The 14978-nt window shown below is 41.5% G+C and overlaps 1 protein-coding gene across 11 annotated transcripts in view; it reads right to left on the bottom strand.

Annotated features, from left to right (window-relative positions):
* Positions 1-14978, bottom strand: part of MYCBP2 (MYC binding protein 2) — a 342387-nt gene that overhangs the window by 303868 nt on the left and 23541 nt on the right. For all 11 annotated transcript variants that reach the window (XM_085852542.1, XM_085852550.1, XM_085852551.1 and 8 more), the window contains exon 3: positions 4723-4944. In XM_085852542.1, the coding sequence (XP_085708668.1) occupies positions 4723-4944 (222 nt within the window). The remainder of the gene's footprint in view (positions 1-4722; positions 4945-14978) is intronic.

The raw sequence follows: 14978 nt of genomic DNA, 5'->3' as shown, positions 1-14978 counted from the left end.
TGTCAGAGAGCTGCCTCAGCACTGTGGAGTCTGGTAGTTCACCCAAGCTGACTGGCAGGGACTGCAAGGTGACCTTTCATGTCAAGACTGGTCAACAATTTCCACCTCTGCTGATATTAATACTGCTTGGAAATCCTTACACGCAAGCTTGCTTTCCCTTTTGTACAGATTTATACAATTTCGTCTGAAGTTATCACGCCCATCGTCTTGCTCCTGGGTACACACAATCCTGTATTGACGCAGTTGAAGTCAAACAACGAGCCTTCTCTTCCTGGAAGGAAAATCCGACCGAAAACAACCTCAAATTATTCCACAGCACCCATAACAAGTGCGTGTCCACTCTCGGGAAAGCTAGAAAACATCTGGCCAACCTCAAAGCTGAACTCTCAAACCTGCCTCCTTTTTCAAAGACCTGGTGGCACTTTGTCAAGTCTGTCTCTGGTGTATGTTCCTCCTCCACCCCTTCCCTCACTTAAAATGGCACCAAAGCTAACACTGCTCGTAAGAAGACTGAATGCCTCAATTCTGTATACCTATCCCCTCACTCCCCACACCTACCCTACCTTCTCATACCAAATTGCTCCTGAATAATGTGTCTTTCTCACTTGAGAAGGTGGACAGTGTCTGGCAAACCTCGACTCAGAATGTGTGAAAGGCCCAGGACCAAATCAGTGCATGCATTCCAAAAACCTGCTCTGCTGCTCTTGCTCATCCACTTTCTTCTCTGTTCACTTGATCATTACCTCCGCCACCGAAGGCATCTGTCTGTGAACAGGATATCGCAAAAAGTGGCTGATGGATTCGGATGAAATTTGGTGGTGAGGTTGGATGTGTGACAAGAAGGAATTGATTCTATTTTGGTGGAGATCTGAATCCACATCCGAGAATTTTTAAAGTGATTCTTCACCATTGAGTGATAGGGCTAAAACAGATACATACAGTAGCACGATATCTTGAAAAATTATCAACGGATTCGGCCGAAACTTGGTGGATGAATTGGTTAGGTGACGAGAACAAGCCAATTCGATTTTGGTTCAGGTCAGAATCCAGATCTAGCCGATTGATGGAATGTTTTAATTATAATTATGATGTCATAGGTCATGTGGTGTGGCAGCCATGTTGGAAAAAAAGGAAAAACCTTTGGACCTCAATCTCTGAAACCGCACCATGGAAAAAAATTGAAACTTGGCACACGGCAAGTACAACTCATGGGGAATAAATGATTTTTTATGACGTCATAGGTGCCTTCGTTGTGACGTCATAATTGCACATGTATAACGCCACATCTGATCAGTATGAAAAATTTTGAGCGTCATCTAGGGATAAAATGGTCCACAGAAACCATTTGGGTGACGTCATCGGTCACGTGATTCGGCAGCCATGTTGTTTAAAATAAAATTTCAAAAAAACCCTTCAAAAATCTTCTCTGAAGTGGCTGAACAGATCGAGGTGAAACTTTACAAGTATGACCACCTATCCATGAGGAACAAAACGTTCACACATACGATGTCATAGATCACATGGTTTGGAAGCCATCTTGGATTTACCCTCAATCCTCTAAAAATCTTTTTCTCCAGAATGGCTAGACAGATCGAGGGAAAACTTCACACAAATGTTCTCCAAGGCATGGGCGTACAAGTTTGTTGAGGAATCATTCATAGGTAACACAGTTTGGTAGCCATATTGGATTGTAGAAAAATATTAAATAATGTTTTCTCTGGAACCACTCAATCAATTGACGTGAAATTTCACATTTATGAATGAGTAGAGATGGGGAATAAATGTTTTAAATTTCAACTTGATCGGATGCATGGTCTGACAGCCAGAATTATTAATTTTTTTGATATGGGCTCTTTTTTTGATTCACGAGTCGGTAAGTGACCACTATATTCGTTATGGGTGTCTGTCTGTCTGTCTGTCTGTCTGTCTGTCTGTCTGTCTGTCTGTCTGTCTGTCTGTCTGTCTGTCTGTCTGTCTGTCCCGAGTATAGCTCCGTGGGTTTTGATCCGATCCTGACAAAACTTGGGTGGGAGGTTTATATCATAATCTAGTTGTGTTTTCCTGAGAATGGGCGTGCTGCGCCACGCCCAAAAAATGTGTTTTTAGGGGGTAGCCAATTTCAAGTTACATCTTCTCCGAGGGGGGCTGTCAAATCTGGCAGGGGTTTTGGTATTTGGTTAGCCCGATAGCACCTGAATAGCCCCACGGAGCTCGATTTTTCATTTTCGTCCCAAGGTCAAGGTCACAAGGTCACAAACTTAGAAAATGTCAAAAAAAATCAATAAATTGGGCATCGAGCTCCTAGGGTTTTCAACTGTTTCGAATGAAAGTTGGTATGCAAGTAGTGCTCTTCGAGTACTACAACTTTCATCATTTACGTTTTTCCCGATTCCCATGAGTTTGCCCGTGGCGTCCCCTCGAAGGTCAAAAAATAAAAAAGGTGAATCGTGTACATTGCTCGTGAACCATCGCAGTCTCCAGACTTGATTATTTTACTCCCATTCTAAATTCAATTGAATAATGAATAATAATAAATAAATAAAACGGCATGGATGAGGGTCAGGGTCAGGTGTCCGATCAAAGCGGGATTGCATCAATGCAGGATATCTTGGTACCTGGTCATCACTGCCAGTGCCAGCAGTTATAAAGTGGCAGTTATTGGTTCACGAGTCAGTAAGTGACCACTATATTCGTTATGGGTGTGTGTCTGTCTGTCTGTCCCGAGCATAGCTCCGTGGGTTTTGATCCGATCTTGATAAAATTAGGGTGCGAGGTTTGTCTCATGATCTAATTGTGTTTTCCGGAGAATGGGCGTGCTGTGCCCATTATGGGCAGAGCCGCGCCCAAAAAACATGTGTTTTTAGGGGGTAGCCGGTTTCAAGTTACATCTTCTCCGAGGGGGTTTTTCGAATCTGGCAGGGGTTTCAGTATTTGGTTAACCCAATGGCACCTGCATAGCCCCACGGAGCTCGATTTATCATTTTCGTCCGAAGGTCAAGGTCACAAGGTCACGAACTTAGAAAAGGTCAAAAAAAATCCATAAATTGGGCATCGAGCTCCTCGGGTTTTCAACTGTTTCAAATGAAAGTTGGTATGCAACTAGTGCTCTTCAAGTACTACAACTTTCATCATTTACGTTTTTCCCGATTCCTGCCAGTTTGCCCGTGGCGTTCCCTCGAAGGTCAATAAATAAAAAAGGCGAACAGTGTACATTGGTCGTGAACCATCGCTGTCTCCAGAGTTGTAGTTATATCTATTATCAATTACGAAACACACCAGTACACAAGCACCACAAAAAACTCCACAAACACCACACAAAACTCCACAAACACCAGACAAAACAAGTCCTGATGAGGGTCTGCAATCTGTGATTGCTCTTTTTTTGTTTTAATTGTGATGTGTATTTCTGGCTGCTGCTGACCTTCCTCAAGATACTTTCTCGAAGCCCAGGAACCGAATCCCCCTTTTCCCATCGGCCTTTAGTATTTAACTATCGCGGCATTTTCCAGGAACATAACACCCACGATATTTGAGGGTTTACTGTGTCGAATATTTCATGATTCCACCCTCTGTCGTATCATTTCTTATCCTTTGGAAAGGCAGGCAGCAACCTCTTCCCTCTCTGCAGATTGATAGAATCAAAAGCTGGTCCAATACTTGGAATATGTCTTTCAACCCTGCCAAATCCAACACACTCGCATTGTCTCTCTGAAAGGATCATTGGGCAAACACACTCGTATACTTCCTAAATAAACCACTTGGACGATAAGCCATTCAAAATTTTGGGGCACACCATCCATTATCTTTCTTGTACAGATCATATTTAGAAGATGGCCTCCAAAGCCAGCCTAGGCATCATCCATTGTATGCAGGCAGGTTGGTGGCTTCTGTATTCTACCACCTCCTTTTTGGTCTTGAACCCTTTGTCCTCTCTTCACTCTGTCCTTCACAAGTTTCTGCAGGGCACACAAGGTAGACAGCAACCCTCTTCTTGTTAAACTCAAAAAACTCCCGGCTCACTGCTCACCTCCACTCATTTTTTCTTCTTTTCTCTCACCTGTGGAACCAACTACCCCAGTCTGTTCATTCAATCCCATTCTTCCCTCCAGGGCTTCAATACAGCCGTGCACCACCACCTCAGGTCATCCCCCATCTATACACATCATCCCTTCTCCCCCAAATGACCCCAGTCCCAATCACTCTCCTTTTCCATGTTATTGTGATTTTTTTCTCCTCTCCCTCACCTCTGTTCATTTGGTAGTTGGTTCGTTTGTTCGTTCGTTTTGTTTCATCCCTGCTTTCCCCTTCCTCTTCTTTCTGTGTTTCATTCAACTTGTTCACCCCCATGTGTCCAACTCCCTCTCCCCTTGATCCAACTCACTTCTACTCTGCTGTTAGTTCCCCCCCTTAGCGTTTTGGTCCCTTCCATTCTGCTCTAGCTTTTCCATGAGCCTCGATCATGTCTACAAAAATCTTCAGTTCTGGCCGCTGACGTCTTCAAAAGGAAACAATATTGTCGATTAAACCAGAACTGTGCTTCACAATGCATTATTTTTTGCTTTCTCTCCTAGATAGTAAGCAAGTGACCTTAGGCTAAAAACCAAACTTGTTTCACTTTAGAAACAAGTGTAACACACAGCTCATAGCAAAAAACACAGACACACATTTGAATGTTTTATCATTCATATCATATCAAAAACACAGACACACAATGAAAAGTACCTTTGGAAGCTTGGCAGGCGGTTCTTGCATCTCTTCTTCCTCCTCGTCACTCTCAGAGTCGAGCGCAGATTGCCCACATAGCTTGGAACCCGTGCCCTGCGGTCCAAGGTGGCGGCGACGTTCAAGCACACATTGGCGCACGTGAGCATAAACGTTGAACGCTGAAGGGTTGCTGTGCAACACGATTTCAGGTGGGGGAACTCCATTTTCAGAGCTTTCCACCTGCAACAGAAAATCCAGTGTCTGTCATTTTTACATCTCCTCCCAAACCAGTAGTCACACAAGGTTGAAAATTGGACCAAACTAATCACCAATGACCCAAGTAGTGCAGGGTGGGAAATGTTTTTGATTTGGACAAAAACATTTTGATTGTTCACATGGATAAATGCCCAGACAAAGCAAGCGGCGTGAACTATGCTTCACGTTGCTTGGCGACAAGTTGTGAGACACTGCCGATTGGCTGTGCAAGACTAGGTGCACTACGATTGCCTCCCAGCAAGTTATGTCAAGACACCCTGACTGTACCTATTTTTCTGCCATCTCAGCCTTTCCAGTTCTTAAAATTCCAAAATTTAGAAAAATTTGAGCTACAAACAATGCAATCAAAAAAAATGTGGCTGGCACCCATGGGCTTGCTCGTAAGGAATGAAATGGAAGAATAAGAAATAATTTTTAGAGGCAGAATCTCCAAGAAGAGATCACGAAAGAGTGAAATTGAGCGATGAAGAAACAGTTAGAAAAATATTGCTTTTAAGGATTATCTGGAGAAAAAAATAAATAAATGCCAAGCAAAGCTTCATTCAAATAATAGGACGTTGTGTGTCTGTCCATTTCCCCGCTCTCTTACTGCTTCGCGCATAGTCACTAAACTCCATAGGGATATTCAGGTCTTACAATTCTGCTGAAGACATCCAAATTTATTTCCAACTCTTTCTCTTATTCCGTTTGACCCAGTCGAAAGTAGACTTTTGCAGAAATACACATCATCAATTAGTCATGCCAAATGACATCACGACTTTCCGCTGTGCGGTGATTAAAGCCTAATGATCGTCGGCTTGTTGCTGTTCTATGCTCCTCCCATCTTATCAAATGGCATCCCATCTTATAACCTGTCCTTTACATGAAAGCTGTTGGAAGGAAGAGTGATAGGAAGAGGAAGGAAGAATGATGAGGCTGGAACTGTGTTCACACACATAATCTGGAGCAACTAGTCTGTATTGATTCCCAATAATTTTGATCCGAAGTCACGTTTTGACATTCACATGAGAATGTTTAATACGGCGAGGCAACACATGGCAAAGTACTGGTAGTTGGCACCATGAGAAGTTGCGGGGATGAATTACGTGATTCCGCCAGTAGAAAATCACGCCCTTCGGAGAAAGTTCCATCGGACCAACTGCTCGTTCAGTGTTCAAGCTCCTGACTACAAATCTGGGATTCCAGACCAATTAACGAGTAGAGGTCTCGGTATACCAACTTTCGTATGTCAGTGCGTGCATGCATATGCACACCTCAGCGCTCCAAACCTCAGAGTTACTGTGGATTAAACTGTCTGAACACACCTCGAAACAAAACAAAATCAATTGGCCAATCATCTGTGTAAAATCACACCCCGTGCTCCCCACTAAACTGAGTGTGAAAACCTATGAGTCGGCCACTCTACACTAAGGAAATAAGTGAGAAACAATCAAAATAATGAATGCACTAATGAATGATAAGATTGTTGTAAGAAGTGAAATATAAAAAAATATTTCATCAATGAAACAATGAAGGATTCTTTTTTGCCAAAAAATTAAAAAAATTAAAAAGCACAAAATGCTCATTAGATTGGGGAGACACATAACTGAGCCAAGCTTAATTATCATAATAAAGGAGACATGAGCTTTACCAAGCCTGTAGCCTGGCAGTTTTCCAGCAAAACTGCAGCATTTCAAGATCAACCCATGACATAGCCTTTCTAGTCGCGACAAGGCTGGGTCGACAAATATACCATCGGGCTGGTGCATCTATAGCACATGAATATTTTATCCCCACATCAATGTGGCCTGCAGTATACTGTATTCAGGAAGTAGGAGGAGAGCAATATCAGTGCTGGAAACAAGCCAGGAAATTCAATAACGTCACCATCTCTGGGAATGTCCGCCACTGAATGATTGAAACCGGTGCAGAGGAAAACAGGTGCAGCATTCAGACAAATATATTTAACCAACAAAGTGTGGCAATGACAGCCTTACTGGGCATAGCATCGTTTCAAAACCAGAGATTCTCAAAACAAGTACAAGCATTGTTGTTACGGTCTTGTACAAGGAAATATTTTGTACACTAGGTAAGCATTGTTGGTATGGCCTTGTACAAAAAAATTGTATACTGTTAGGAGCCAAGGTGCACACTTATCGAACAAAGAAATGTTTACCTACAATGCCTACACGTGCAACAAAAAACACAAAAACAAAGGGAAACTAGAGGGGGAGCACTCGGTAGAGTGCAAAACCTCCGCCGCCAATACTACTAGGTCACTCAAGTGAACCTGATATCCTATTCATTCAATTTGACGTCAACAGTGCTCACAGAGTTATAGTTTGCAACTTTCCCTTTTACTTTTAACTTTTACATACTCAATTCATTCGTCATAACTAGATTCCTTGAAAAAGAAATTGATTTTACGTGGGTATATCCACCTGAAGTTCCAAAATCAGCCGCAATTATAATTTTGGCATGTTTTTTGTTGGAAATCACTTATAACATGTAGAAATGCAAAAAAAAAAAAAAAAAAAAAAAAAAAAAAATCGAAATTGTTTTTTTTTTTCTCTAACAATTTTTTTTTTTTTAGGGGGGGGTTGGAAATCACTTAAAACATGTAGAAATGCAAAAACAAAAATATTTTTTCAAAATGGCCACTATGGCGGCCATATTGGATTTTGGACCAAGTCCAAAATCTAATGGCATGATCCTTGGACCATACCTAATCCCCCCCACCAAGTTTCGTCGAAATCCGTCGAGGAGTTTTTCCGTAATACTGTTCACAAACAAACAAACAAACAAACAAACAAACAAACAAACAGACAGGGGTGAAAACAGTAACCTCCGTCCATCGTCGATGGCGGAGGTTAACTAGAAGAGCACTCGGTAGAGTGAATACCTCCGCCACGTAAAGCCTGATCCACAAGAACATATCAGGCTCAATACATTTTTGAAATATCAGGCTATATATCGTTTCTGGCCCAACCTCTCAATGGTGAAGAATCACTTTAGAAATTAAATAATTCTCGTATCCAGATCCGGATTCAGTTCTTCACCAAAATCGAATAATTTCTTCCTTGTCACACGCCCAACATGTCCACGAAGTTTCGTATGAATCCGTCCACAACGTTTTGAGATAGTGTTATACATTAGTTTAGCTCTCTCTCAATGGTGAAGAATCACTTAAAAAATTATCACATCTGGATCCGGATCTTCACCAAAATTGAAACAATTCTTCCTTGTCACACGGCCAACATGTCCACCAAGTTTTGCCCGAATCCATCCCCAACTTTTTGAGATATCGTGCTATATATCAGTTTAGCTCTGTCTCTCAATGGTGAAGAATCACTTAAAAAATTATCAGATCCGGATCTGGATCTTCACCAAAATCTAATCAGTTAGTCCTTGTCAAACACCCAACCTGCCCACCAAATTTCATCTCGATCAGTCCACAACTTTTTGAGATATCCTGCACACAAACAAACAAACAGACAGACAGACAGAGAGGGGTGAAAGCATAACCTTCTTCACCTTCAGTGACGGAGGTAATTAATTGATTAAAAGGGAGGGACGGAGGGATGATAGCAGAAAAAAGGGGTTGAAGGAGAGTTAGAAAATATGGAGAAAACACAAGGAGAGGTTGAGGGGGGTGGTGGTAGGGGCATGTATAGGGAATAGATGGGGACCTTGGGTTAGAGATTTAACCTACAAAATGACATTATAGAAATGACAACATTCAGAGGTTTTATGATCTTCAAGGTAGAGCCAGGTAAGAGTATCGGCATTAACAATAAATAATCAAAACGTATGTAGCAAGAAAACCCAGTACAGTATTCAAAATAATCGATTAAGATAATTTCATCAAAACACATCGAAGAACACCATTTAAATTTGACGTCCAATTGGATCGCAATTTTCGGACAGCGACTCTTAATCAAAACAATTTTAATCCAGAAATCGAAGCCCATGGACGAGCTGAATGACCGAGGGGTGACATCGATGCGGTGATGGAATGGAAAGAGGTAGCATAAAAGGGAGGATGAAAAATGGGGAAGAAACAAACACATAAGCAGCATAAGTAGGGACATGCAGGCAAGGCAAGAGAGAATCGTCTGAGTCGACAAAGGGATGTGTAAACAGACAGAAAAATCGGTGACAAGAGAGTAAAAGTGGAAAAGTGCAGGTGGATCAGAGAGGAGAGTTAGTGCAGAGAATATAAAAGTTTGTGAGTGGTAACAGAGGATAACATGAGTTGGTGATACCTCACAACTTTAAAAGGAGTGGAGAGAACATGATTGGACAGACTCGGGAAGAAATTCCACACATGGAAGAGAAGAGTGGAGGTGAGAAATTGCCCTTGGTTTGTGGAGCATAAACAAGGTTTGGATTGCGAGCTAAGCGAGTGTCGCCTGGTCAAGCTCATTACGGACAAATAGCTGAGAAGACAGGTGGGGCGAGACCATAAATGAGGCGATAGAATTGCCATGGACAAACAATTCTTTTGTGGGAAGAGGAAGAGGCCTTGCACTTCAGCCTCTTGTTGAGTAATACCAATTAGCTTCAGGGCCTTGGATTCCACAAGTTCCATGGGTGCAAAGTGCTATCTGACAGCACAAGCCCATAAGGAACATCCATACTCTATGGCACTGCAAATGAAGGATTTGTACACTATTAGGAGCCAAGAGCAGCAGAGAAACAACTCAGCTCTGCGGGGGATTCCAGAGCAACCCTCTGCCCTCAAAGGCCAGCTTGTATACTGTAGTTACTTGATACAGGAATCATCTTTCATGGTTTTACTTTCAAACCATGTTCTTGGGAATTATAATTCATGGAAAATGTAAATTAAGACGGCGCCATAGTCTGACACCACATCGCCATGGCCGCTGTTGATACTAATCCATGAAGATAAAACAATACACGTGCTTAGTGCATAACAGCAACATGAAATAAAGTGTCGAAGTGAAAGTAAATGTTAGTCAGCTATAAAAATGTACCAAGTTTACACAAAGTCATTCGCATCAAAACATCAAATCAATGATGTATATAAATCATCTTCCAAACTGTAGCCTAATAAGATGTCATTGTGGAAATTTTGATAAAACAAATCCTCCAAAAACTCCTGGCCAGACAAACTTCAGCATGTGAGAAGCAAGTCGTGGCCAAAATTATATAGGCTACTAATGATGCCGTCGGTACTTTAATGCCTGAAAATCTGATGAAAAGGAAGACAGGAGATTAATGACAGCTACGATGACTAGCTTGGAGCCAAGGTTACCTGTACAGTGCTGTGGAGATTGGAATTTCCTGACAGCACGTGCTACACCAAACGCATCTGTGGCAGCCCATACATTAGAGCAAGGTCAGAAGTATATAGGCTTCCCACCAGAAGAAGAAGAAGAACTCCAGAGAAGACAATCCAGTCCTTGCCGAAAAAGCCAAGATCTTCTCCCCTTGTTTTGGGTGAAAAGTACGATGACACGGTGAAAGACTGGATTGAAAAAGTCTGGCTCAACAGTGGAGTTATCAACCGGTGTATTGTTATATTAATTATGGCAGACTTGTGACGTTTAATTTAACAAATGTGCCGTGGCATTGAACTCTAGACTTGAGATCTACTTTTGCTGAGATAATCTTCCGTTGTTGCTCAAATGTAAACGTATATTTTGTTTCAAATAAATACGTTTATAATGTATATCTGCTGCGTGTTGGTATTATAACCTGCAAAAAAATTAAAAATAAACACTCGAAAATCGCAAAAATTAATTACACGCGAACATCAAGTAAACCAGCGAGCTCATAGAACACATTACCCCACTCAGTATTGAGAAAAAGAAAAAGAAAAAAAAACAAAGAACGATCTATTATTTCCTATGAGCCGCGATTTTGTCTGAGAAAGTGAGCAGCAAATTTGAATGGTCAAGAGGACGTAACATGCCATAGAATTTTTTTCCAAGCACTGCTAAACAGAAGGTTTTTTTTGAACATGCCAAAAAGGCAATTTGTGTTCAACAGTGTTCACATATACAATTCCATTGCAATACTAGAAGGGCACTCGGTAGAGCGCGTACCTCCGCCACGTAATGCCTGATCCATGAGAACACATCGGACCCAATAAATTTTTGAGATATCGTGCTATATATCGTTTTTGGCCCAATCTCTCAATGGTGAAGAATCACTGAAAAAATTATCAGATCCGGATTCAGATACTTCACAAAGATTGAATCAGTTTTTCCTTGTCACACACCCAACGTAGCCACCAAGTTTCGTCCGAATCCGGCCACAACTTTTTGAGATATCGTGCTGTATATCATTTTCGGCCCGATCTCTCAGTGGTGAAGAATCACTTAAAAAACACTAGTCGGCGGATTCGGATCTAGATCTTCACCAAAATCTAATCAATTCGTCCTTGTCACACACCAAACCTGTCCACAAAATTTAATCCGAATCCGTCCACAACTTTTTGAGATATCCTGCACACAGACAGACAAACAGACAGACAGACAGAGAGGGGTGAAAACATAACCTTCTTCACCTTCGGTGGTGGAGGTAAAAATAAAGATTTTAAGAGTTATTAAAAAATAAAATATTCGGAAATTTACCTCCGTTTGTGCAACATCTTTTACACCACCTTATCTAGCACGTTATATTAGTTATTCTTGCCTGTTGTTTGTGTCCTTTATGACATTCTTAAAACTAGTAAGTTTCCTGTTTGGAATGATTTTCATTTTTGTTTGACTGCCGGACAGGCAGATAGACGGAAAAAAAAATACCTCACTCCTCTGTGCATGTGCGATTGGGACGAGATTCATTACAATTTGCCAAATTCAAATTCAGAGCTAAAATACTGCTAAACTGCAGGTATGTGTTCCGATTCATGTTCCAATTCGTGTTATACAGTGGTTTAAATATTACATTCAATTATAATGAAGTCATTTCTCGATTATAAACTGACGTCTGTGGAGAGGCGTTTCTTTTTTGTTCCTTAGCCACACCAAACTTCTGCCATGTCATCGGCCTAAGAAAGATCATAGCAGATTGTCACTCAAAAAAGCTGAAAAGACTGCACATCTGCAGTCTGATTGTAGAAGGAAATTGGAAGGTTCGCCGCATGGTCTTTATCTGGAGTGTGCGGAACTGTGAAGCACTCAAAATTGGTGGACAAAGATGCAGCTACAGCCTACTTGTCATTGGTGAGAGAGACTTTCCAGCAAATAGTGGGGTCAAATGCAAAGTGATATTATAGGCCGTGTTACGTTACACTGGGAAGTGAAATTTTGTGACAGAAATTTACTTATAGATCAAAGTCAGCTGTATAGTGTATTATTACCAGTTGTTCACAATGGTATAACTCTTCAAGTCCATAACCCGGCACGAAGGGGTGAAAAAGGGGTGAAAAGTCAGCGATTTTGTCACGAGCTGTGTAGGGCGGTGGCCAAACTCATTGGACGTGAAAACCAATCAGAGAACGCCACACGGTCACGTGACAGCTCTTCATTCGGGGAAACTTGCGTGTGGAGGCAGTTCAAGATGGCCGCGCCGATGGATAACATGTGGTGATCGGCCTAAAATATTTTCAATTTTTCGACATTTACAAGACATTTAAGGAATATGAAGTGCATCGTACATGTGAGGGCAGCCCCACGCACAGCAAAACTGATAAAACTGGGGCACAAAAGCTGGAAACTGGTATAACGTGGACGTGGATTGCCCAGAAAGCGAATTGGCACGGAAACGTTTGGAAGATTGGGAATTTGAAGAGTTACCCACTGATGGTTGGTATCACCAGTTGTGCTATAATGCGTTTTGCAACACAACAAATATCCAGAGGAAGATTGCCCATCATGGTAGTCGTAGTGCTGATGATGTCTCTGCCAGAGAAATGCCCATTCCTGTCAGCCAGCCGACAAGAGACCGACCAAAGAGAACAGGGGTGATATCTCATGTTTTGCCGAAAGATAGATGTTTAATCTGCCACAAACCTCAACGATTTTTCAAGTCTCCTGGCAAGTCGCAACGCAGTCGGATGATGATGGCTGAAACTGAGGATGGAGGTAAGTAATTGATGGATGCGTATCCGTGAGGTGGTATACAGTTGATGTAGCTCCACGGGTCCTTTTATCCCATTAATCTTGTGGCTGTGAGAAAAGCAGATGTTTGGCAAACCAGTGTAAATGTCGTCGTGCAAATGTTCGTTGGACAGATTTGTGCTCATGTACAGTAGGGTGGTCCAAAAACAGCAAAAAAAAACAAAAAACATTTCAGATGTTGTCTCCACAAGCCTTAAATTATTCCACTATGATTCAATAACGCGCATAAAAAATTTAAGTTGATGGGAGGTGATTTAGAGATCGCTCCATATGACGACTTTTAGTTTCATGAGTTGGTGAAATTAGGGTATGGTCAGCTACGATTACGGGTACTTCTGGATGTCCGAGGTGGAAATGGAGTGCATTTTCGAACTCTATGGGGTCGATTTACTCTAAGAAATGACTGCACCGACATTGAATTCACTACCATTTCGAAAATATGACCTAAAACAAGATTTATCATTACTGGAGTTGAGTAACTAATCCTACTCATTTCGATATTTTCTAATCTATAATTAATTTGTCGTCCGTCTAAACATTTCTTAGAGTAAATCGACCCCAATGAGTTTGAAAATGCAGTCCATTTTCACCGAGGAAATTCAGAAGTGTACGGATTCGCATCTCACCATACCTTCATTTAATATAATAATAACTAAAAAAATAACTAACATATTTTTCGTGAATCATTGAATCTAAAACACTGGATGTTGGGCCGGCTAGAAATAAGTTCAGGCGGGAGTGGAGACAGCAATAGAGGTGGAGATGATAGTGGTATTTGGTAAATGAGACGAAATATTCTAATAGTTTGTAATTCCATTGATTGAAAAATTAGAGTATGGTGAGATACGAATCCGTACACTTCTGAACTTCCTAGGTGAAAATGGACTGCATTTTCGAACTCAGTGGGGTCGATTTACTCTAAGAAATGTTTAGACGGACAACAAATTAATTATAGATTTGAAAATATCGAAATGAGTAGGTTTAGTTACTCAACTCCAGTAATGATAAATCTTGTTTTAGGACATATTTTCGAAATGGTAGTGAATTCAATGTCGGTGCAGTCATTTCTTAGAGTAAATCGACCCCATAGAGTTCGAAAATGCACTCCATTTCCACCTCGGACATCCAGAAGTACCCGTAATCGTACCTGACCATACCCTAATTTATTCAAGTCATGAGACTAAAAGTCGTCATATGGAGTGACCTCTAAATCAACTCCGAACAAGCTAAAAAAATTTATGCGCGTTATTGGATCATATTAGAATAATTTTAAGCTTGTGGAGCAACATTCTATTTTTTTCGACTTTTTTGGACCACCCTAATGTACAGGTTGTGAAAATGTTGAAGAATCGGCAGTTGAACTAGAGTTGGTGAATGATCACAGTGATGGTTCAGGTGATGATTCAAGTGATGGTGAATAGTGTCCATCTAGGTGTCTGTGCCTGACTTGCTTGTGTCGGTGTCTGTGCTCGACTTGCTTGTGTAACGTGACTTGCTTGTGTAACGTGACTTGCTTGTGTAACGTGACTTGCTTGTGTAACGTGACTTGCTTGTGTAACGTGACTTGCTTGTGTAACGTGACTTGCTTGTGTAACGTGACTTGCTTGTGTAACGTGACTTGCTTGTGTAACGTGACTTGCTTGTGTAACGTGACTTGCTTGTGTAACGTGACTTGCTTGTGTAACCTGACTTGCTTGTGTAACCTGACTTGCTTGTGTAACCTGACTTGCTTGTGTAACCTGACTTGCTTGTGTAAGACTGTAAGTGTACCTGTGCCTGACTTGCATGCATTGATCATGACATGTAATATATTCTCTCTGTACTTTGTCCAGCTGTTGTGGTTTGTTTACACGGGACCTCCCCAACTTCCTTACGTCCGACCGCCCTGTGCGGGGGTCTTCATTCTTCCATTGTCAACAGCGGTAAAAT

This window comes from Eptatretus burgeri, chromosome 13 (genome assembly GCF_056783735.1).
Source record: "Eptatretus burgeri isolate ZD-2024b chromosome 13, Ebu_testis_v1, whole genome shotgun sequence".
NCBI lineage: Eukaryota > Metazoa > Chordata > Myxini > Myxiniformes > Myxinidae > Eptatretus > Eptatretus burgeri.
Note: the sequence above shows the minus strand (reverse complement) of the source record. Positions and strands in the feature narration are given on the sequence as shown.